The sequence below is a fragment of the Zerene cesonia genome, unplaced genomic scaffold (assembly GCF_012273895.1).
Source record: "Zerene cesonia ecotype Mississippi unplaced genomic scaffold, Zerene_cesonia_1.1 Zces_u002, whole genome shotgun sequence".
Taxonomy (NCBI): Eukaryota; Metazoa; Arthropoda; class Insecta; order Lepidoptera; family Pieridae; genus Zerene; species Zerene cesonia.
Genome location: NW_024045132.1, coordinates 1493135 through 1518075, shown reverse-complemented (window position 1 = coordinate 1518075; position 24941 = coordinate 1493135). Strand labels below are relative to the sequence as shown.

The 24941-nt window shown below is 32.4% G+C and overlaps 4 protein-coding genes across 11 annotated transcripts in view; 2 read left to right on the top strand and 2 right to left on the bottom strand.

The window, feature by feature from the left end:
• LOC119838314 (putative sodium-dependent multivitamin transporter) overlaps window positions 1–7164 on the bottom strand; it is a 21405-nt gene extending 14241 nt beyond the window's left edge. For all 5 annotated transcript variants that reach the window (XM_038364195.1, XM_038364197.1, XM_038364194.1 and 2 more), the window contains exons 1-8: window positions 6858–7164; window positions 4203–4330; window positions 3565–4127; window positions 3397–3493; window positions 3159–3323; window positions 1728–1885; window positions 1251–1455; window positions 907–1098 (exon numbers count right to left, since the gene is read on the bottom strand). In XM_038364195.1, the coding sequence (XP_038220123.1) occupies window positions 907–1098; window positions 1251–1455; window positions 1728–1885; window positions 3159–3323; window positions 3397–3493; window positions 3565–4127; window positions 4203–4319 (1497 nt within the window). In that variant the 5' untranslated portion in view covers window positions 4320–4330; window positions 6858–7164. The remainder of the gene's footprint in view (window positions 1–906; window positions 1099–1250; window positions 1456–1727; window positions 1886–3158; window positions 3324–3396; window positions 3494–3564; window positions 4128–4202; window positions 4331–6857) is intronic.
• Window positions 7165–10016: 2852 nt separating this feature from the next.
• Window positions 10017–15392, top strand: LOC119838377 (odorant receptor 7a-like). 3 transcript variants are annotated; one of them, XM_038364308.1, is made up of 5 exons: window positions 10017–10720; window positions 11709–11805; window positions 12139–12252; window positions 13212–13367; window positions 15297–15378. In XM_038364308.1, exons 1-5 carry the CDS (start codon window positions 10032–10034, stop codon window positions 15348–15350), a joined length of 1110 nt encoding a protein of 369 aa, XP_038220236.1. In that variant the 5' UTR covers window positions 10017–10031; the 3' UTR covers window positions 15351–15378. The 3 variants fall into 3 exon arrangements, with proteins under 3 accessions (XP_038220236.1, XP_038220237.1, XP_038220238.1); XM_038364309.1 differs by having other exon boundaries at window positions 10464–10720; window positions 13212–13295; window positions 15297–15392; XM_038364310.1 differs by lacking the exon at window positions 12139–12252 and having other exon boundaries at window positions 10464–10720.
• A 13-nt stretch (window positions 15393–15405) lies between these two features.
• Window positions 15406–20691, bottom strand: LOC119838378. 2 transcript variants are annotated; one of them, XM_038364312.1, is made up of 5 exons: window positions 19974–20691; window positions 19688–19748; window positions 18952–19160; window positions 17462–17624; window positions 15406–15850 (listed from the first exon to the last, which is right to left on the bottom strand). In XM_038364312.1, exons 1-5 carry the CDS (start codon window positions 20140–20142, stop codon window positions 15766–15768), a joined length of 687 nt encoding a protein of 228 aa, XP_038220240.1. In that variant the 5' UTR covers window positions 20143–20691; the 3' UTR covers window positions 15406–15765. The 2 variants fall into 2 exon arrangements, with proteins under 2 accessions (XP_038220240.1, XP_038220241.1); XM_038364313.1 differs by having other exon boundaries at window positions 19978–20106.
• A 1082-nt stretch (window positions 20692–21773) lies between these two features.
• LOC119838374 (cell division cycle and apoptosis regulator protein 1-like) overlaps window positions 21774–24941 on the top strand; it is a 9416-nt gene continuing 6248 nt past the window's right edge. Inside the window, exons 1-5 of the mRNA XM_038364304.1 lie at window positions 21774–22601; window positions 23223–23371; window positions 23531–23756; window positions 23960–24249; window positions 24651–24926. Coding sequence (XP_038220232.1) covers window positions 21945–22601; window positions 23223–23371; window positions 23531–23756; window positions 23960–24249; window positions 24651–24926 — 1598 coding nt within the window. The 5' untranslated portion in view covers window positions 21774–21944. The remainder of the gene's footprint in view (window positions 22602–23222; window positions 23372–23530; window positions 23757–23959; window positions 24250–24650; window positions 24927–24941) is intronic.

The following is a 24941-nucleotide window of genomic DNA, read 5'->3' as shown; positions in this document are numbered from 1 at the left end:
ATTTAGCACTACCCGGGGTACACGTGTAGGGGATCTAGAGTCAAAGCCTACGGACGCGAGCAACAATATACCCCAAATTTTATTTAATTGTTTAATATACCGAGCAACAATATTTAATTGTTTAATATACCGAAAGCTATTAAAAGCGATGCGGAATATCATTCTAATGATTCTGAAGGTTAAATTAATGAAGGTGCTGTAATTCTTAAATATCGAATGATTTGTCAATATTGCAATTTTGTTTTTGATAATTTGATGCAAATTGTGACGCACTTAAAATTTTAGTTAGTTTAAGTGTACAAGCGAACAAGGTCATTATTTGCAAACTGTTTATTTTAATCTATGTATTTCTCTTTATTATTTCGATATTCGTACGTGTATCACATTTTACCAGATTTTTTAATGAATTGTTTTTAATTATGTTAAATCGAAATAAACGATTTAATAGAAAATCTTTTATACCAAGTAAATAAGAATAAACTTTAACAATTGATTTCATTGTTCTATTATTCAGAATAGTATATATGGATAGCTGTAACGTCATTCTGTACATTTTCCGTCTGCAGAAGGATAAATGTCCATTATCCTTCTTAATTTTCGTAATTTACATCATAACATTTACAGAAAAACAATTAAATTCAAATAGATAGAGGAAAGCCAGTGTTTTTATGAAGCTACTGAATGTGAATCCAAAAAGGGATTCACTTACATCCATCAAAACCTTACGCTCGTACAAATTTCTCCAAAATTAGAAAGGGTTTTTACTTTTATTTCTTTAACGTACAAGAAAAACCTTACAAAGCGAAAAGAAAAATTCCTGTCTTTCGCATTAGCGACGGTGTATAACTCGATCAATTTATACATGTATTTTGTTATCCCTGTTAAATATTAAAAAAAACAACGTACCGGACTCGTCCACATGTAGGATATCTTGTACAAGTAGAAGTAATCTGATGTTTGTGACGTAACAGCCAATGGTATGGTGGCATTCAAACATCCCTCGGTACTAAGTGGTAACTTTACCGGCAATGGACGTGGACTACCGAAACTCATCCATAAGGTCATGGACATACCGCTCAGTAAAGCCACTGAAACACCCTGAAATAACATGCATTCGTCAACGGTGTGTAAAATATAAAATAAAATGTGTTTTATTAGACTTCTTTCTAGCTACAATGTATAATTATTTACATACAATTTAGTAAATATAATGGAATTAATTTTGGCAGTCTAAAATCAAAACAATTTACCATTTCCGTAGCGTATGTTGTAAACATTCCCAAAGTAAACACCCCGAAAAGGGGTCCACCGACCGCTCCGAATATAGTCAGAGCTGCTTGCAAAATACCCCCTAAATATTGTGCAAGAAACGCTAAGGCGAGAAATACCATCCCATACGCAAATGCTGCTAACTTCGTTAACCAGGCTATGTACGTTTCACGTACTGTGCACCATCTGCAAACACGCATTATCAGTTGCTTCATATGAAATTATCTTTATAAAGCAGTTATCATTTACTGTATAATATAACCTTTAAATGTTATTGTCTCAACTCTCAACGACGTATAGATTAGTTGAGCTGCGTTTATATAGCGTACCTATAGTTTGGCGATAAAAATAGACATATCAATAGCGAAAAAACAAATCTAAATAATCTCGAGCAGTATGATTTCAGTTCAGATACAAAAGATGTATTTTCAAAAAGCTGTCATTAGGTACCAACTAACCTGCTTACATAGTCGGTGAGAGTTACTGCAGCAAGCGCATTGCAAGAGGCCGATATAGTAGACAAGGATGCGCTGAAAATTCCAGCCGCAAACAAACCCGCGAGTCCTGGAACTGAGCGCATTGTGTCCACCACGAAGTAGGGCATGAGCTGATCTATCTATTGAAATAATAAAGAGTTCATGCGTTCAATTTAGCACATCATTTAACGTAACGGTTTCGATTTGTGCCAGACAATATTCCTTTAGTGGTTATAATTGCTCTCGCTCAAAATGTTCGTATTGTATGTATTAACACAACTGTGTTAATATAGGTCTAGGTTAAAATAAAATGAGAATCTATAAATAATCTCACATAAATCGATTCCTCAGAAATCTATACTTAATAAAATAAAGCTAAAGTATAGATTGTTTGTTTGAACGCGCTAACCACAGTAACTACTGGACCGAGTTCAAAAATCATCACCGTTGCATATATACGTGGTCCCTGACATATTATTTGTACCACAAGCGCAGCCGGGGTTGAACGCTAGTCAAATTATTAAAGTATTACCTGTTAAATATATTAATAATATTCATTAGGCTAAATAAGCGCAGAATATATTATAAATTTAATTATACGACTTACGATTTTACGGTATAAAGCTATGAATAAATAACTTTTTAAAGATGTTATGAGGTCTTTTAACCCAAATCTAAATATAAATTAATATCATACATATAATATTGTGCAATTAAATCCGACTAGGTAGTAATAACAACTGATTTATAATATTGAGGTTGTGAACAATAAAAATGCTTTTGATATTTATAAATACACCTCATCGCGATTAAATTAAGCATTAATACCGTTATGTTATTTACTTGTGTATATAAAACAGTTGGAACCCATATACATATATGATTCGGCTGGGAGAAATATTTGATTTTAACACGGTTCGAAAAGCAAAACAACTAAATCCAAATAATTATTATGTAATAGTAATGCCCTAAAATAACTGTAAATGATTTACGAAAAAATAGTTATTATATATGCTCTGTAAAATTTGTTTTGGTATGTTAAATAGAGGAGTATTAGTTCTGCATTTTATATAATGACTAGCGGTCCGCCCTAGCTTCACCCGTGGTACATATATAGTCTTCCTCAATAAAAGGCTATCTAACACTGAAAGAATTTTTCAAATCGGACCCGTAGTTCCTTAGATTAGTGCGTTCAAACAAACAAAACTCTTCTTTTAGTTTCTTTGTAATATCATTTGAAAAGGATTGACCAAATTGTGAAATCATTTTTAAATGTGTGTGTGCGTATGTCTGTTGTATTTGTTGTTTGATATAAAATATAGATCAGGTAAACATGTATGTATTACATCCCGTCAACAGACCCGATAGCATGCGCCAGTCATGAAAAGTTCTAAAATACTTAACAATACTCACCGCTGAGATAGATTTACTGACGTATGGGTCACAGTCCTTATACACAGCATAGATAGCTAAGCCGCTTGTGCATGTGACGACGCTCAATAAGGATAGAACGGGCCAACTCCACCATAGACATTGTTGGGAACGAGATAGAGAACTCACTGTTAATAACCGCTGAATCTATAAAATCATTATTTCGCTTAATAACTCCGACAAGAACTAATTTTCAAAGAAGTCTATGCTGGATGCTTACCTGCGTATGATTTACGGCATTTAAAGATAGATACGTAATAAAACCTCCGATAATTAAGGACCACCATGTGTGCCGTTCTGTAGGGTCCAAACTGACACTGAAAATGGAAATTACATAAGAGCATATTCATATGAACTGAAAATAAATATATTTTATAATATTTCTTACTTCGAGAAATCAAGTCGTCCACCTTCTTTGGCTATGATAAAAATGTTTTCTAGGCCTCCGACTTTTATCATCGCAAAAATTACAATGCTAAACACAGCAGCGAACATTAAAAATGATTGAAGTAAGTCAGTAAAAAGTACGGCCTTCATACCGCCTAAAGTAGAATAGAAAGTGCAGGCCAATCCTATAACTAATATAGATATTACTCTATCTAGACCGGTCACGGCTTCTAGAACAATCGAAGGAGCATAGAGCACGATTCCATTATAGAGTATCATTTGCAACGTGTACGTCAATGAAGCCAACATTCTAATTTTGGGCCCAAAACGCAGTTCCAAGTACTCATAAGTACTAGTCTTTTGAAGTCCAAAGAAGACCGGCAGATATAAATGCGAAGCGATCGGTGTCGCGATACCGTATGATAGATTTATGACAACAAATATCATTCCATAGTAATAGTTTTCTGCCGATACTCCAAGTAGTGTTATGGCAGACATGAATGAAGCCATCAATGATACAGCAACGGGAAATATAGACATGTTTCGATCGGCCAAAAGGTATTCCTGAAAGTTATACATTTTACGGGTAAATTTTTGAAGGACATGGTTAAAAAAATAATCATATAAAAACATACCTACCTCATTTGTTTTTTGTTTGCCGCCAGTGAATTTAAAGTAAAGACCAATTACTACTGAGGCGATTAACGTGGCGACCATGATGACATAGTCCCACGTTCCAAACATTACTTGCACCATTCTTCCCGTTTCTAATAAAGAAATATTAAATACGGTTAAATTTTAGGTATGTTCATAGCATAATTTAATTAAAAAACAATCATATTTAATAAAATATTGGGATTATGTTGATTACATATACATTTAATATCTTATTTTTATAAGTATTAATTATTATTATAAATAGGGAAAAAATATTCTGAGACGCAACAAACGAATGCTTGAATAAGTAATAATCCATATTACATAATAAAAAAATAATAATAATACTCTATTAAGACAAGTAATTATCTTCAAAGGAAATACATTTATACATCGCAATCGCTGATTTATTTAAATAATGTATTGTCTTAACTCTAAAATACGATAAAATAAGAAAACTTTATCAACTGATGCGACTCCTATACTCGAATTATGTCAATGCTTATCTGTTTTATAATAAAGCCCTATAATACGCGGCAACTAAGTTCTCACAATATTATTATCTCAAATACAAGACATTTTAAATAGTATGCTTATGTTTAATCATTTGGCTGATGATAGTCACATGTTAAATACATCACTGTTAATATATTTATAATCTCGATGAACATCAGATTTCGTCAAGTTATATAAAATAACATTCTATAACAACTCCAATAACTAATTATTTAAATATATGTACAGTTCAAACCGAGTTCAAATTTTAATAGAACAGTTGTAATAAATATTGGAATATCAATGACAGCCTTCATAAATCGTCACAAGTGATAACTGATTAATGAGATAACTGGCCTAAGGCAATATAAAATCGAATAGATATCTCGGAATTGCAAACAACGAGGGATAAGAACAGTTAAATACGGAAATAAACACAAATGATGCGTACGTCAACAACAAACATTTAAAAACGGTAAATAAAACTGAATCAATAACCTATATAGAAAATAAGCAATTAGCCAAAAAGGGAAGCAACATTGAAAATTATAAGTTTAAGGGATCCCCTAAAACTTAATGTGTTACAATTCATTCTTAGTTAAATAAAATGATGTTATATTCGTAGATAAGCATAAAGATATGTGTACTATGGTATATGTATAACAAAAACCGATTTTTTTAAGCCCTTTTTAGCTCTATGTGGAGTCTGAATTGCATATATTTACATTGTGTTGAATAAATATAACATTTTACACTGATTTTTTCGTTTTTATTTTGAAGACTTTACGTGTAGTAATTTGCAAAATTCAGTCGGCAAATCACGGATTACTTAAAAACAACGATTTCCACGAAAATCCTGACGTTTCTACTACTGTATTCAGAATTAGCTAGAGTACATTTGGGAAACTTTATTGTTTTTTGAATTTCAATAACTTTGGGGTGAAGGTATCCCTCCTCCCCTAAACAGAATATTTCATGAAGAAAATACTTGATTTTGGAAGATTTCTTATATAGTTTGGAGTATAAAGCCCAAGGATAAGAGTGACACCGACTTTATTTTTGTGAAATTATGTTTAATACTCCAACGGACCGAAATTCCAAGTCTATACGAATTCCGAGCTATTACCACTAAGAGCCTACAGAAATTACTACGGCATACACGATTTTTTTTTCTGACGTCTGTAGTGCTTATTTTGATTAAATAATTATGTCTAACTTAACATAGAAAATTGTTTTATTTTTATTTCAATTTAAATAAAGTTTACGTTTATCGCAACAGCTTTCGAAATTGTTTAAGTCAGTAGGAAACAAAACAAAACACTGTTATTTATACAAAGAACAATAACTAAATCTTATCTCATAAATCTCCATCCGTGGCAGCGGCTGTCTTCGATCGAATTTCATTCAACATAGATAAGAATACTCCCGACTAATTCACCTTTCAAAGAAAAAAAAATGTCAAAATCGGTTCAAGGCGTCGATGCTGAAAGGTATGTCAGCTACAACCTATGGTCTATGAATTTCCTATTAATTTCTAAGGTCTCTCTTTGATTGTCAGAAAGCGCGGTGAGCGTTTTCATTAAACCCATATTATCAAGAATATCGCAACGTGGACACTGACCGTAAAGCTATTTTTTGCTGAATTTGTGTTATTGGTCTTTGATCCTAAAATCTCTACTAGCTCTACAACTGCAAATAGCAAACATTAACGAACAATAGCGAATTTAATAAAATAAAGTTAATATATTATTTTATATCTCGTAGCTTCTACTATAACGGTACACTACCGGTATTCAAGTTTCTGGTTATCCATAGACAGAAGTAAAACATGTAATCATAAAATCAAAAATTGCAATAAACTTTATTATGTACAAAATATTCATCAATGAAAAGTTCGCGATAAAACATAATTCAATAACATCAGAGATTACGAAAAGATTATATCTATATTTTATGTGATGAGTGAGAAAATGACTAAAAATCACTGTTCATGCATTCAAACTTTAGACTACTTTACCTATTATAATTTAAATTTATTACGAAACAAAACATTCTTAGACAAAAATAATAATATTAATAACGGTGCCAAAAAATTAATAGAATTTTTAGAACATAATTAATAGATTTGGATTGCTTACTTACAAATAGTTGTTGATTTTCCTTAAATCTTCTCATGCAATATTTGTTAAATTTACAGATATCGCATTTCTTTCACATCGATATAAAAAAATAATACATTTATAAACATTTTCTATTAAAACATTATCTTTCATAAACAGGTATTCAAGCTATGTGCTTTGGAAATACCGTATTTCTTAGAAAATTTTACTACACATCCCTCCGGCATGAAGTCAGATTGCTGAATACAGTTTTATTTTCATGCATTCTGCAAAGAGAATGCGATACTTATCACTCAAGATTAAATCCATTTTGAGGTTGTAAAATGTAAATTGTGATTTGTGCAACTGACAGACGTCAAGAATTAAAACATGAACAGCTGATACCTTTTGCTAGAGTAGCGCTTTTTGCGCTTAAATGATGAATACTCTAACATGTAAAAATAGAAAAATGTTTATACAACCATTATTTTTCATTTAAGTGTTTTATTATGTAATATTTTACAGCTGCAAGCATAAGGTTAATAAAATAATTAAATGAAGTACGTAAGCCTAACCTAATAATTTATTATTCTTATTTGTTGAAATTGTTTACTTCATAAATTATTATGTATCCGTTTTCAAATGAACAGTAAGTATATAAAATTTAAAACAACAATTTGGGTAGTTACAGCCCAACTTAACGAATTTCTCGCTGGCTAATGTTTATGACATACAACGCTGTGGCGCTTGAACACTTATTTACTTGTTACGTTCCAATTCATGATTATATTTTAAGATATTATAAGATATACTTACCTGCCATTTACTACATACTATATGATGAGCAATAACATTGTGGATATTTAAAATGTTAAATAGTTTATTGTATTTGTTTATGCTTCAAAATAAAAATGTGGCCGTGCGTATATTCACGCCATCTATTGGTTAATAGAGGAAATATAAAGACAGTTTATGAAGGTCACGCGGAAGAGTTCTTGAAATCTATAAATTAAAATTTATATAACTATAACAAATAAAGGTAAATATATAATAATATACTAGCTTTTGCCCGCGGTTTCGTATGCGTTAAATTCGGAGTGGTTTAATAGATGTTATTATTAATATGACCAAAAAAAAATACATTATGCCGAGTTAATATTGAAAGACGATGTTAATTTAACATTATTATAGTGTGCCTAGCCCGATTTTAATATATATATTTTTTTTGGATAGAATGTAGATATTCACACACTCGACATTGTTCCCAAGTAAATGCGGAAAAAAAATCTCCCCTAACAATAGGGAAAAAGGGTGATTTTAGTTTTTTCGACGGTTTAATTTTATGCTTAGAAAGTTTTAATGACTCTTATTTTTACATTAACATATTTCAAATTTCATTGCTTTTAATGAATACACCTATTACAATAGAAAATTCTCTTAGAATTTTTTTTCCGAATTCCGAATTTCAACTGCCTAATCTTAAAGAGAATTTAAAGTAATATAATGTGTTTCCAATATAGAATTTGGATCCCTAATTCGCTTGCAATTTAACGCATTATTTTTTTGTAGGCAGAATCGAATTTTACCTATACTATATATACTACCAAGTATATATACAATATATTAATACTCGGTAGAGGGCGTCAGCGATCATTTATTATTCGTTTACAAATGTTCCAAAAGAAGGAAGTTTTCATTTTTTTGGTTTTGTAACTCAGTATCTCCGTATGTTTTGAACTGCTTAACTTATTGATTATAATTTATGTATTTGTTTTTTGGACTCATTTTAGGATTTGGAGTGGTACATTTTTCCACAAGAATGCCTTTTGAGGTAAATAAATGAATTAATATTTACCTGATAAATCGTGGTAAAAGTTCCAAATAAACAAGTGTAATGAACTGTTCGGATATCTACCATCCAAAGTTCGTAAATCTTAGGTTTAACTCGAAACTCTTATGTCTTTACATTTATATGTATACATAATATTTCAGAAAATAAAAATGTCGTGATATCGCTATATTATTGTAAAATTACAATAATCCTCAATTTTGTTAATGAATATAATGATTTAATTTAAACAAATTTAAATACGAAGTTTTCAATAGAAATTTATACACGTGATCGGCACATTACTAAAATAAAGGTATAATTTAAGCATAGAAGGAATTATATATTCACTACAAATAACACCTTTAAATCGTCATATTGATAACCATCAATTACAGCACTTTGGTTAACCAATTTCAGTGAATACTTAATCATTTTAGCTATAGCCCAATTCAGAAGCGAAAAATAAAATAATGTCACGCAGACTGGTACCATACAAGATATTTAAATTAATGAAGTCCTAACATCCAAACTCTTAAGTAGAAGTAACAAAGATATTGATATATTAGTAGAAAGGTACCGTTTCCCCTGATGTACGAAACTCTAAAAGGATATGAATGAATTATTATACATTGTATTGAATTGAATCTTTCCGTTTAAAGTAAATCAAAGTCGAGCTTAAAGGAGTCGATTACATACAAATTAAACACATGCAGATTAAGCTAATAAAAGTGGGTTTAAAAAGGACAGAATTATAGGAACTTTATGAATATAAGCCGGAACTCTGAATATTCGGTTTTTGGTGCATTCCAAATACTCATGTTGTTCAATATTTACAGATTGCCCTTGATGATACGAAGCGATGAAATAAAGTTCCAATAGCCATTATGTAAACAAATACGACAAACTCTATATTGTGCGGGTTATTGATTTAAAGCAGGCTTGAAGTGACTATTAGTTCAAATAGTTACTTCTTAGTAACTATATTTAAATTGGTAGATTCGTTACGAAACATTTATATAGAAAAAAAATCGTGATAACCCTTATGTTTATCGCCTCTGCTCGTGTCTTGAATACACATTGAAAGTTATAAAATGAGTTTCCTTAATCTCCGTTTAAACTTCGCATTGGCTTGTGTTTGCAAAGTCCTTTGATGGTAAGATGAAAAATTTAAGGGAAAATCGTCCGCGCCGTTACTTTGCTGTGCACTATCTTCTATTGAGATTTCTGGGTCTAGGTTGGTGGCATCATCCCGATGAAGAGGACAATAGGAATTTTCCAGGAATCTACGTATACTACTCTCTATTAACTGAACTTGTGTGGGTTGCCGGCTTCGTTGGTCTAGAAACAATAGATCCCTTTGTCGGAGATAAAGACTTAGACCGTTTTATGTTTAGTCTCTCATTTGTAATAACCCACAACCTTACGCTGATCAAGTTGTACATATTTTTCTTTAAGAATAAAGAGATCCAAGATATTGTTCACACTTTAGAAATAGACATGCAACAGTTCTATCAAAATAATGAACGCAATAAAAGAACTGTAAAGATTACTCGATTATTAACAGGTGCGTTTTTGTTCTTTGGCTGGATAACAATTGGTAATACAAATGTTTATGGCATAATACAGGATATCCGATGGAAGCGTGAAGTGCTAAATTATAATGATTCCATGCAAAAGCCACCGAGAACATTACCGCAGCCTATTTACATTCCATGGAGTTATCAATCTAATCAATCATACATTTCAACGTTTATTTTAGAAACTGTAGGTTTACTCTGGACGGGTCATATTGTTATGACAATAGACACATTCATTGGCTCAGTCATATTACATATGAGTAATCAATTCGTTATATTACAAGAAGCAATAACAACTGTTTATGACCGCACTGTGAGGAAAGTTACCGAACGCATACAGAGCGATAATAATGAAGATACATCATTGTTATTAATGTCTCACGGGGATGATATAGATTTGTTAGCGGCTATTAGATCAAATAGTAGGCTAGAAGATTTCGAAACTTCTTTGGAACTTGCTGTTTCAAATTGCTTCCGTCAACACCAGTTATTAATTGCGTAAGTACCTATAGGCTATAACTATTAAGACTTAGCTAGGTACTTAATAGATTTATGTATATATTGCATTTAAACGAAAGGCTCAATACGCATATTTTATGTAATCCCTTTCCTTTTTTGTTGATATATCATTGCTCAACAAACGATATCTATTATCTGTATCTATCGAAGTAAAAAATATAATTTAAAATATTAAATCTCATTTGGCACATTTAAACTCATAACTTATGTCGACAGCAAACTACTGTTATTTTTTATACGTATCTGATGTTAATAGCACTATTATACGCGTACATACATAAATTAAGTAAATGCGCATTTTTATCGAATGGTCCTTTACAATGTGTACTTAATGGACATACATCGTCAAACAAGATATATTATATTATAGAAAGCATATTTTACCTTAAATTCCTAATGATGAAAAATTCAATGAAATTACTCAGGAAATGTGTAAAAGACGAAATATACGACGTAGCGTAAAAAAGTATCAATTTTGAGGCAATAAAGCGAACCGCTTTCAGAGAGGATACGACACGCAGTAATATCTCCGGATTACATCCCAAATATTGTGACTTGGCTGCTTTTTTCTTACACCTGAATCAACTTTATCGACACTTCATATTCACTCTTGGCTCAAAATGAAAGACTTCGAGCTTACTTTCCATAAATATCTAGAGTTGTGTGAAAATAATCATAAAAAAATTCAATTTTTGTACGCTCTATGAAAGATGTAATTTTTTCACCTTTTTCTTCAACTTTATTAATATTATGTTAGCGACGACTGTTATATCATACTACAATAAAGCAATCGCTTAGTTAAAAACTCCACTAAACACCTATTATCTTTAAATTTTAATGTAGTTAGATTTTATGGTTTCGAAATGTGGTTTGTTATATATTTATTTGAGGAAACCCAAAAAATACAGTCGCCTGTTGTTAACAAAGCTAATAATTGTTCTTCAATTAATTCTCCGGTTTCTTTTAGATGTGTGGAAAAATTTGCCGCAACATATTCCTATGGCTTTATGACACAACTATTATCAAGCATGGCTGCTATTTGCGTAGTAATGGTACAAGTTTCGGTAAGTCTAATTACTTAATTATCTTTTACTGACTATGTAGTAACGCTTTATCACACAATAAGTGCATAATAATAGTACATTTTTATAATTATTTGATAGCATTGACGTAATTTTAATCTATTTTTTGCTAGGCGTATCATATTCTTCAATTGCCCTAAATTACATGCATTGCAATTGCATGCTAAAAGTTATATAAAAAAATAAATTACTAAACCTTACTAAGTATGTTTTTCCTCACTACACACCAAACACTTACCTTCTATAAATTTCTAACCGAAATTATTTCAGTCCATTCTAAATTCCCATGTTTTATAACCATAATTATTTAAACAGCAAGACGCATCCAGTTTTAAATCCATCCGTTTGGTCACTTCTTTGGCTTTCTTTGCGGCGATGATAATACAGCTGGCAATACAATGTTTCACTGCTAGCGAGTTAACATATCAAGTAAGTTCAATATTTATATATTTAGAAATAACTGTAATTATTTTTGAACTTCTATTTTTACTTATATTATATATTTTGTTTTAACAAATAAAATTACAAAACTACTTGATCGATTTAAAGAATTAGTTAGTTTTTGGGCAACGAATAACAAAATATAGTTACCGTCATTGAACATTCCTCATATTAGAACTTACTTCTTGCTGTTCTTTCGATCCTTCTAAGAAATCGTATTATAGTGAGTATTTTCAACGTCTTAGAATTCGCAACCTGTTCTCTGTTTTATTGCAATAAAACATTCCTCAAATCTTAACCAGGAAATCTATATTTTTAGTTCCTTCTTTCAAGCGATTCGTATTTAAAAAAAACATCTTAATGGTTTTTGTAATAAAACATGATTACGATGTTTCGTGTTGATTAATATTTGATTTCTTAAATCGCATAGCCAATTGTAAATTAATGTAATAGAACTTCCCATATGATTATGTTAATGCACACAGAATAAATTTACATCTACTGTTATTAAGTAAATATCAATTTTATGTTTATACTTCCTATTGTTCATACCTTATTTCCACTGCTACAAGAATAGTATTATGTTATCTGTGGTTCATACTAAAAGTATGCAGGCCGCCCTCGCTTCGCTCGCATAGCACAGAAAGAACCCGCATATCCTGTTCCCATGGAAATTACATTACGGAACACACAAAGCATATCAGCTCCCTCAACTTTCAAACTATTTTTGTATCAAATTTGATCTTAATCGGTTCTGTAGTTGTGTAGTGGTGATGTGAAAAAGAGACAGACAGATATTTTCCCATTTAAGAAATTAGTAGAGATTGTATTGATTGAAATATATTGTTTACATTTATAAAGATCTGATCTGGATCTTTACCCATACTATATTCATAGGCCTAAACACGGTTCAATAGCATTTCTTTTATAAGGAAAGTTGGTTGCAGGCTGGTCGAGTGTCTGAAGCGATAATGCAGTGTAAATGGGAACGCATGCCGTCGCGCCTCCGACGTATGCTGGTTATAGCCATGGTGAGGACACAACGACCGCTTCGCTTAACTGCCGCCGGCTTCGCTAATATGGACAACAATTGCTTTCTAGCTGTGAGTGCTAATTAGTTAACGCAAATCGAAATCTTCAGTATTTAACTACTTTTCGTTACTTTAGAAAAAATTAAGTCAGTACTGTGCTAACTAAGATTTAGAATTAATTCTAAAACAGATCATGATATTAATGACTTAATGTATGTTGTCTTAATATTATTAATACATAACTGGTCGCGTGCCCCGGTTTCGTCTGAGTTAAAAAATATATGACAGTCATAAATAGTGTGGTTTTTTATTGGTAGAATAATTATAAAAATCAGTTCGATAAATCCAGAGATTACTCTCTACAACCTCACAAACGCTTTTTTCTTCGCAATAAGACTTCAAAGTTAAAGTAGATTGATATTAAACTAAATAAAAATATTTAGAATCGGTAACTTTCGTTTATTATTATTATTCTGTTCTACGACTTAGAAAGTTTTGTCAGTTATAAAATATAATTAATATAAAAATTACAAACTTATAATGATCAGCACCATAATTGCATACCTAATATTATAATTACATAACATGAAAATTCAACTATCTAAGGAATTATTAGATAACAATAATAAATATATACTTGTTGCCCTTTTACTTATCAGTCAATCAACAATGGTTAGTACGACGTTAATTGCAACAATTGTTCTTCAATACATGCACTTGGTCTACTCGTATGTCTAGGGTTGCCACTTGCCACCCGTACTTTATAATAAAGTACTGTTCGTTATTTTAGGCAATAAAACTCAATACTAAAGAACAATAAACAATTAGAAACAACCTAGAGTTCTCATAATATTTGCATATTTATTTTAATAAATAAAATTTTATGTTTTTTTAGTTAAAATATCAATATCAAAATTCAGTGTACCCATTCAGTGTGTTGTAGTGTTATTACCACAAATTTTTCGTGTTTGAACGTATAATTGTCAAAGTACTTTAATTGCCATTACTAAACGTCGCGTTTTTTACTAGGGTAAAGATACCACAATAGTAAGTATACTACTTGTTATCTGTGCCTAAAAAAAGATCATGTACTTCAATAGTAGTCAATCAATAAACTCCTCGCCAACCAAAAAATATTTTTCACTCAAAACGATGTGTATCTATATTCATTGTGTCTTGTTGTTCTGTCCCCGACAACGATATTTTTGAAATCAATATACTACTCGAAATATTGCTGAAAGACATATTTGTTTGCTGCCCTAATCGTAAAATTTTGCAACCTATTTTATTTTGTAGACTGACTGTTTCAGTATTGTGCAAACTCATATTATTGACCATGCAATTCACTAAGAATAGCAATGGCGAGGAGCATTTGTAAGTACTCTGTGCTAAGTGCATTATGTGTTAAATTTTGAAAAATACGATATATCCACTTGGAAATTCTAAGCATATGATAACCGTTTAGTTTTCAAACATTAATTCAAATCAAGCACAAGCGCATGACGTCACATTAAGTCACTCCTATTCTTAGTCCAATCGCATATTACTAACAAAATATCATTATTATTTTCATACTAAGAAATATGGGACGTGTATTCTGATTTTTTTTTTATATATAAATAAATTAAAATGAATAAATGATTTATTCTTAAATTGCTGAATATTATCAAGGATCTTTGATTTTTTTATTGCGGACAAAAGCATTGAATATATTACGGCTAATGGTTCACACTTCTAACTTTAAAAGAGCACGGCTCGTAGCTTTACCATAATATAAACCATAGGCGATACATATAGACTAGAAAATATAAACCAAAATATATTAATGAACAATAAAATTTTGTAGATAAAATATAAAAAAAAACAAATCTTCCTTTTTTATCAACGGGGCGAAATAATAGACAACTATGTATACAGACATGATATTAGATTGATATTACCATAAAGTAATCTTGTATTTTAAAAATCATATTGTATTATAATTATTTTTTATCTTTTCAGATCATGAAAGCTGCATACTCATATTACGCGGTTTTAAGTCAAAAACAAGTTTGAACTTAACACCTTAATATATTTAAGTACTAAAAAATATATGTAATAAAAAACTGTAATATTCAAATATTTATTTGACACCATACTTAAAATAGAGACATGGGCACGGATATCCTAATGTAGACCATAATAAACTATCACAGATTGTTTTATTAAAAAAAAACATTGTTAAGTAGAAAATAAATAAAACTTGTAGCTAGAATTATAAATAGTTTCATAATAGTATAATAAAATAATGTCTGCATTACCTTTTATGTTACACAATGGAGAAATGATTTATTGTAATAATTACCAACCAGAATGATGCAATATGCAATGTTAGTACGAATTCGCAAAGAACTGTTCATTGTTCATATCTTCATGAGAATTAAATAAATATTTATATGAATAAATAATTTATTGTATAAAAAGCATATTGCTAAAGTTCCAAAAGTGTTGGATTTGGCGTAACGGAACGGGATTTACTTGGAGTTTTTACTTTTATGACGGTCATCTCCTCGCACCTGTAAAGTTTAAAGTTCATATTTAAGGAACGATTTTTTAAATTTACGTAGACAACAAATTAAATAAATGAATAAATATCGTAAGTACATTGTCAAAGCCTGATGTATAACCTGATATAACAATTTCACTATACAATCACAGTATTGTAATGAGTTAATTGTCAATCGAGATTTTTTTTTACTAACTGCCAGGTTCTAGTGACATTGGAATCTCACGTTGAAAGTTGAAACTATGTAGCTATTCGAGATTAGAAAACTGAGTAATAGATCACTTATATCATTCGGTCTCTGTGGCGTATTAGATACATTCAAGGGTATTTGCACGCGTTTAATTCGGAGTAGTTAAATACATGATATTTTACATATAAACCCTCCTCTTGAATCACTCTATCTATTAAAAAAATCCCCATCAAAATCCGTTGCGTAGCTTTAAAGATTTAAGTATATCTAGGGACATAGGAACAGAGAAAGTTAGTTTTATACTATGTAGTGATGATGTGGGAGCCGAGCATGCTTTAGCACGAATCGGGCCAGCTAGAAAGAATAGCATGCTATTGTGTTTCATACGGTATGTGAGGGCGGCAGAGGCCCATTTCCTTTTCCATCCTTCCTCAGTCCATTCCTTCTATCCAGTCGTTAACGCTTTTCTTATCCCTTACCTCTTAAAAGCAGGCAGCGCATTCGCAGAGGCACTATCACTGCGAATGTTCATGGACGGTGGTGATCGCTTACCATCAGGCGAACCACCAACTCAGCTGCCCGCTATGACATAAAAATATCTCTTCTTTTAGTTATGTAGATCTTATATAATACTTATATATGTTCACACATTTACTGTGAAACTTACAGTTTTAACGTAAAAAACTCAAGCATACCCGTAGCATTTATTCACATTACAAGAATTGCTAATATAAACAGGGCTTTTCATTATGCATCCTAAGGCCAGAATGTCACAGAAAGACACGATAATTTGCTGATAAGCATTCTCAAATTAAATTATTAACTCTCACTTTTACCTGAGTCACTAGTTGAGCGGGCAACCGAGCCGGTGGTATACACAATCACTATGTTAATGTGTGGTGAACACATTAACATTTGCAGGGATAGTATCTGCAAATATATTGCCCAAATTAAAAGGTAAGGAACAAGGAAAGGAGGACGGGTAAAGGATACGGATCTCTGGCTTCCCTATTCACCGTACGTTACCTAACACAACCCCATTCATATGCTACTAGTTTGCCGCAGTTAATCCTGTGCGAGCTGATCCTTTTGTGCTGAAGCATGCTCGACATACCCACTCTGCAACATACTTCTATGTAAATTAAGAAAAGAAAGAGGAAATCGTTTATGTATGCTAACATCGCGAATAAAGATATTATGCTATCTATAAAAGTCACTATTTATACTATGTTTTCTAAGAACATTTCATAAACGGAAAGATGAAAATAGATTAATAGATTATAGAACAATGAGTTAATTTTAATGTAAAAGATATCTTAATACTAATTGAAATAAATACGTAGTCATCGAACGTGTGTACCTAGATGTGATTTAAATCATTGGGTCTAAAAATACTTGACAAATCTAAAAAAAATACAAGAAAATACTTACTTATCGTCAGCAGCATTAGCTGCATTATAGTAAACATCAGGAAGATTAGGGTCATGTTGGTTCAGCAAAGAGCTCCCTGCTCTAGGCGAGTGGGGACCGTGGCTGGCGTAGGGGGAGAACGGCACTGCAGCTCGAAGGGCTGCTAAGATTAACAGCATCCCACCTAAAAATACTAGATGTATGCGATATCTAATCATTTTAACTAGCTTCACTACACTGGAACGTTATTCTGTGCAATTCGAAAAATAAAAATATGAAATAATTTATTTTGCTATTGTAGCTCTCCTTGCAGATGACCGACCACACCAATGACCGGACTTTATCTATTATGGAGTGGTTATCCTATAATGCAGATTAAAATATTGCAATTTTGGACCAGTGTTGCTTTTAAGATAAATAACCTTTAAATGGATTATTTAAACAGACATTGCCTTTTCTAAAAAATGTGAAATTTAAATAAACGATGATACGATAATATATTTTTCTTTAAGAATATGTTAGTTCAATTTACAGTACGAATAATTTTAAACTGAAACACTAAATGGTAGGTGAAGGTTTAAAAGAAAATTCGTTTTGGGATTTTATAGAGAAAATGTGATATGACATTTTTCTTTAGATTATCCGAGTACGTGAATACGTGATATGAGGTATCAAAGTATCATACGTGACGAGAATTTTATATTAAAATAATCATTTAAGGACCAAAATACAACAGCGTAACAAATAACATTTATTCAGTGAATTTTTCTCATCTTTTCGCACAAAAACAAAGTGTTTTATAAAACATTTTTACGGTATAACTTTGGCCTGTTATATTAAATCACAAGCGTGTAGGCTATAGTAGACCTGTAAATGAAATAGTAAAATTTCCTTTTTGCCACAACGTGAGCGCTATAATATACTTTTATATTGAGTTTTTTTTAGTAGAGGCTGTAAACGAATGAAAATTACGCAAAGAAGAAAAAAAATGGTTTTGTTCCACAGTTTATGTTAATACAAGTAGGCAGTAGGATGCTGATAGTTCTTATTAGTTAAATCATTGTATCAATGATGCATTGGTACTTACAATTAGTGGTCTACCTACGTGTAAATAATACTTATACCTAATGTATTTTGTAATGTTATGATTGGTTTATGTTTTATACTTTTTTATTTTTGATCTGATTCTGATTAAGAGTAATAATTGTGAAAACAATCAATCGCAGGACACGAAAGATGAAGAACTCGAAACCCAAAAACCTCATTCCAATATGAATTTTCTGGATTTTTCTTTTGACCACGCAGGCGAAGTCGCGGGTAATAAGCTCGTTTTATTTTATAAGCAATACCTAAGTGTTATTCCAATATTTCTACTTGTACTTACTATTGGTCATAAATTTTATTTGCTAATTCATCTAACATTGTACGTTTGAGAATTATTTATTCTACCATAGCTTTCCATTACTTAGCTCTAAATAAATACTTCATTAAAATTATTCACGTAATATTACCTGATATTGTTGTCAGAAGTGTCAGGTTAGCAAACAATAGGGCAGTGGCAGCACACGCGTAGAACGGTGCGCGGGCCCTCCCACAGGACCACCTCATGAAGTCCCAACACCGTAGGCCCAATGTGTACTCTCCCCGGCGCCCCAATAGATCAACAAACAGGGCTATAACCCACATCGTCTCAAGAATAAATACCAAGGTAGCGCCGGCTCTGTATACAAAATAATTTAGGTTTCATTTCTTATTTTGGAGAAGCAAAACATATTTATTACATAGTCAAGGATCTTATTTTGCTAATCATCACGGATGATGGATTCTCATGACACTGATGCATGATAAGCTACCTTTATCAAGAACTAGACGCCCGTCCCGGCTCCGTCCGAATATCAAGATCCCTGTTTATCCCAATGCTCAAATTAATGCTCATTAAATCGGGATAAAAAGTCAGCTCTTACCCTGTCTTTATACCAAATTTCATCAAAATCCGTTAAGTAGTTTCAGCGTGATTGACGGACAAACATCCAAACTTTCACATTTATATTATTAGTGTGATAGTGTAATTAGCATTTTTTTTTCAAAACACAATCCAAGAACATGTCGAGAAAATTATATTTCAATATTAAAATTATTTTTAACATTATATTTTATCAGGTCTATATAAAACAGTGACACGTTCTAAAAACGTGTAGTAGTCTAGGGGTTCCATAAAGAAAAGGATTTTGTTAAAAGATTACTTACATCAAAGCTGGTGCTAAGTCGTATTGCAATACAGTTAGCTCTGCACCAGCACCGCTCATTACTGCAGTAAAAGTTCTTGTTAAATGTAATTATTTATGAAATTTAATTTAGCTAACTACGATATAATACTGTTTAGACGCAGCTAGTCTTTAATAAAACGAAAGGTTCCACCATAACAGGCCGCCGTGACTATTCACTTATTAATTTAAAAAAAACGTCTCACTGAATCTTGTTGTATACAAGTTTCAAAGTTGTAGTTTAATTAAGTATATAAATGTCGTCTTACCTACAGCCGTTATGAGACCCCATAATCTGGCTACAGGCTGCAAAAGATCCCATAATCTCGCTTCTAAGGTTTTTTGAGGCACATGTACTTTTTTTATTATATTCCTGATTGGTTCGATCTCTACTTGGCTCGAGCCTTCTTGGGCTGGTGATTTCAACTGCTCAGTCATACTATTAGAGCTTCATAACAGTTCTAATTTAATTATATCACGATAACATCGCTTCAATATGTTATTTCCTTATTGGTATGAATATTTTTGGTGTTAACTCAAATTGTCTTGCGTATGTTAAATGATTTATATAACGCGAAACGTTGCAAACTATAGAAATCTATTATTTCAAGCAATCATATTCCGAGATACCGACTTACTATAGTAGACTTTATATTATTACGTATTTTAATATCCCAATGTTTACCAAAACAAACTGGCATGATGCCCAATTTCTAATACACTGCACCTTGACCCATCCACATTATAAATAAAAATTGTCATTGACTCTTTAGCCACAAAAAAGAAAATACAACAATTCAACGCTTTATTAAGAATAAGAAAAATGTGATTTATGTTTTCGCGGGAAAACTGAAGTCACTGCGAAGCGCGCTTCCACGAACGCAGTTACCGGCAACTGAATGAATTCGACATTCGTCTCCCAAGTTATCCGAGTGATGTATGTATCTCGGCATTCGTACCTAAACAAATATAACGAATCAACACGACACACGTGCGGTGAAATTTACAAATATAAGACCCATGTTGAAAAAAGTTTATAACTGACGGACTCTGGGGCCCGAGCGCAAGCACCCGCAGAGCGACATCGATAGTAGGTTCTTTAAGTACCACTTTTTTAAGTCTCTCCGGCCACGTTTCCTGTTAATTAATAATGATAAATTCATCTGTCCTTAAATTCCATTGTCGAATGCATCATATCTAGGCCAATTTAAAAGAACGATCGCATTGATAACACGTACGGCAGCTAGGAGAAGATCAAATTTGTAGGTACCTAGATCTAATATATATACCAATTTCATCATTTTTATGAAAACTAAAACTGCAGCATAAGGTGTAAAAAAAAATCATATTTCTAACCACGAATCGAACCCGTTGAATCAACTCCAAATTATTATTTAGGTATTTCTTGAAATAATTCATTCAAAATTTGTATATTACTATCGTCAATGTATCATCATACATTTTAAAACGACATAAAGGACTACGAACGAAGTAAAGAAGGGAAATACAAAAAAAGAAACAAAAAGATATGCACATGTATAATATGAAGCAGCAACAAAAGAAGCCAATAACTTCCATTTCGTTTTCGAAGGTTCTTTCAAAATCTTTTACCATTAATAGTTGAAACTTCACTGTGACAGGCTATAATTATATTAAGTACAGTCGAACAGCTAGTAAGATATGCATCTATACTGATAAACTTAGTACATTAATTTTCCCTTCGCTACTTAAATACGTACGTATAATTATTTAATTTCAAGAAAATATAAGGAATTAGCATTTTCATTTATTATCTATTTTTTGTAAAAAAAAAATCATATTCCACATTACCTATCTCCCCTCTGACCAACATTTTAAATAAAGAAAATACCTCATGATCAATATTGCTAAAAATTAAGTCAAAAATTTAATTATTTTAATAATTTATAAAAATAACAGTGTAGACCGTACCTAATAAGCACAGATTAAAGCTTGTAACACTGAATGTACCGCTACCAGGCGCTACGATTATGATACTCTGTGACAAAGAGTAGTATAATAATACGGGGTCTGTGATCGCTGCTGCCGAATGACCGCCCCCTGCCCCCGCTTCTCGTCCCGCAATTCGTCCTTGCTCGCGTCTTGCGACTTTCGTATAAAAGATTGTGTGTGCTATTTGTTCAGAATTTAAATATACACGTAAACTTTATAAATTTGTTTTATGAGTAAATATCAGTATTACTAAAGATTAGTTGTATAAGATGCAATCCGGAAGTGGCACTAAAAATCCGCCGTGGGCTCGGTCAAATGTTAATACAAACATCACCGGCATGAATCCGCAAATAATGGATCCGAATGCCATGATGTCACAACAAGGCATGATGCCATTCCAACAAACTCAAGCTGTGTTTAATCCAAGTATGATGCAAGCGCAGGGTGGAATGGCGATGTCCATGGCGGGTCAAATGCCGATGAATCAAATGACTCAAGGTCAAATGTACCCGGGTAATGTTGTAGCATACCCAACTCCACGTGCAATGAATCCAAACATGTATCAAAACAACACAAATCAAACTCCACAAGGGAATGAGCAACGCGTTTTTACCGGTACTGTTACGAAAACACACAATGATTTTGGATTTGTTGATCATGATGTTTTCTACCAAACTTCGGTTTGTGCTAAAGGAGTCATACCAAAACTTAACGATAGAGTTCTTGTGGAAGCAACATATAATCCAAATATGCCTTTCAAATGGAATGCTACTCGCGTTCAGGTTCTTCCAAAAAATGGCCCAAATCAGAAAGGAAGTAATGCAAAATCTAATGTTTATAATGCTGTACCACCTCCAAAGAAATCTACTAGTTTGTCTCGACGTGATGATCGCCGTGACGATCGCTCTTCAAGAAGAGATGATAGGGTATGCTAATAATATTGATTAACATTCAATTCTACTAATTGTGTAACATGTGAAAAATATCTAATGATTAATTTTTCTACATATTACACAATTGAAATTTGAATGAAAAATTTACATGATGAACAACTGATCCATGTTATTTGTAAATAATGTATTAATTTTTTATTATCTTTTTTAACAATTTAATTACTGAACAAATATTCAAGAAGAAGCTTTGGACTATTATACAATATACAATTTACTATAGACCTATTTAATATTGCCATGTTATTTCAAGAAATATATTCATTCAGCTGAAGTGAAGTTGAAGGGAAGACTATATGGAGAAAACCCAAATACTGTTTTATCTTTTCTATGCATAGCAGCAGGCGGAATTAGTAATAAAAAAAAAAGATCTTTAAAATAGTTAAAAACATCATAGAGCATCAATAAAACATTTATCATTGGTACTGTTTAGTCTTTAAAAATAAGTTAATACTGTATATATCTGAATGTAGTACTTGAAAAAAATTCTAAAGCGAAATCACTTGTGTCAGTAATGGCAATAAAATTTTTGGCAAACGGTAAAATGGCAAAAATTTTTTTTAATAAAGTGTGTCAAATATATAGTTATACTTGCAGAAACGCTCACGTACTAGAAGCCGATCTCGATCCCGCGATCGTCGCGACAGCCGTAATCGTCGTGATTCACCTCCACGCAAACGTCCTGTTGTACATCAACCTTCCCCTGTCAAGTACATGGTGAGGGTGCCAAGGATTCCATTGGATATGTAAGTATTATATTTTTACAACAAACAAAATGTTTGACATTAATCACAGATAGCACTTGAAATTGTTCTGCTTTAATACAATTTTTTGACCATTGATTATTATGTTCTTCTAATTAATTTTAATATCCGTAAATAATGATTTGTATTTTGCTATTTCAGTCACAAATTGGATGTACCGGCATTATCTCAAAGGTACACAAATCTTTATGTACCATCAGATTTCTTCAATGCCCATGTTAAATGGGGTGAAACGTTTCCACCACAGACACCATTTTCTTTGAATAACACATGTCAATATCATATAATGGACAAGGATATACCTAATCCCAACACAAATGATTCTGTACTTGAGCCACCTGATGCAGATTATAGATTTTCAGCTAAGGTACCAAAATGATCTTTAATAATTTATCTTTTAAGTAATCAATAATTATTTTTGACCACATGGGAGGATGAAATTAATCAAAATTGGTTCATCCAGTCAAAACTTCTGCAGCACAGCCACAAAAAAAAATCTAATTGCTAACCTCCTTAACTTTTTCAAGTTGGTTGAAAATGTGTTATTAATATTTGAATTGTTTTTTTAAGGTTATGCTTATTAGTATGCCAACACTGGAGTCTCTTTACCAAAAATGTGGACTAACAAAAAATGATGATAAGGACAAACGCAGCAGTAAAACACCTCTACATCCCACTAGACTTATAAAATTCCTTGTAGGGCAAAAGGGCAAAGGGGGTGAAAATTTTGCTATAGGTGGACCATGGAGTCCTTCACTTGATGGAGAAAATCCCGATAAAGATCCTGGAGTCTTAGTCAAAACAGCCATTCGAACTTGCAAATCTCTTACTGGCATAGATTTATCTCATTGCACCCAATGGTAAGTTTGACTTAGTTCTATTTAAGCGTCATAATAAGACACATCACCTTTCACACTGTTAGTGTCTTATTTTTCTAACATACAAACCAAAAGATTCTACTCTACTATTTTGTATTAATCTTTTAAACCATTAGTTAAGTGAATTTGTGTATTATCCAATCAATAAACATGATGTTTGTGAAATATAGAAACTTTTGGTTTTATCTGAGAAATGAAACATGGTACAGCACACATTCAATATGTGATAGTAAAAGGTGGTAGTACATCGGTAAAGGTGCAAGTAATTGGATGCCGAGCGATGTACCGGCCTACCAAAGCGCCGCTAATATTCGCGTAGAGGATGTGTGTCCATGCTGGGAGCCGTATGTGAGTATCTATTATTAACACTGTTAACCGCGCAGGTACCGAATGGTGGAGTTTTACTACTGGCGCGAGAGCAGTGCCGGCAAATCGAGACTCGAGTGTGTGGTGTTGTTCCTGCCCGACGTGTGGTCCGTGCAGCCGTCCTGCGTCGAGTGGACGACGCTCACAGATCATTATAAGGCGGCCGGCGACGCCGCCGTCAGGGCGCTCGAAGGGGAAGAGAACGCGTCCGGCGACGCCGCCGCGGACGAGCAGCCCCCGCGACCCCCGCAGGCCCCGCTGACCCCGCTCGCCGCGCCGACCCCGCAGACCCCGCAGACCTCGCAGAC

What these genes read in the sequence shown, in the direction of transcription:
- LOC119838377 (XM_038364308.1), top strand. Translation starts at nt 10,032, where the DNA reads ATGTTTAGTCTCTCATTTGTAATAACCCACAACCTTACGCTGATCAAG. An exon ending in CTAGCGAGTTAACATATCAA is followed by an intron (nt 12,253 to 13,211) that starts GTAAGTTCAATA and finishes AGTTGGTTGCAG; the next exon opens with GCTGGTCGAGTGTCTGAAGC. An exon ending in ACAACAATTGCTTTCTAGCT is followed by an intron (nt 13,368 to 15,296) that starts GTGAGTGCTAAT and finishes TTATCTTTTCAG; the next exon opens with ATCATGAAAGCTGCATACTC.
- LOC119838378 (XM_038364312.1), bottom strand. Translation starts at nt 20,142, where the DNA reads ATGACTGAGCAGTTGAAATCACCAGCCCAAGAAGGCTCGAGCCAAGTA. An exon ending in GGGTCTCATAACGGCTGTAG is followed by an intron (nt 19,749 to 19,973) that starts GTAAGACGACAT and finishes CTTTTACTGCAG; the next exon opens with TAATGAGCGGTGCTGGTGCA. An exon ending in ACTTCTGACAACAATATCAG is followed by an intron (nt 17,625 to 18,951) that starts GTAATATTACGT and finishes TAGTATTTTTAG; the next exon opens with GTGGGATGCTGTTAATCTTA.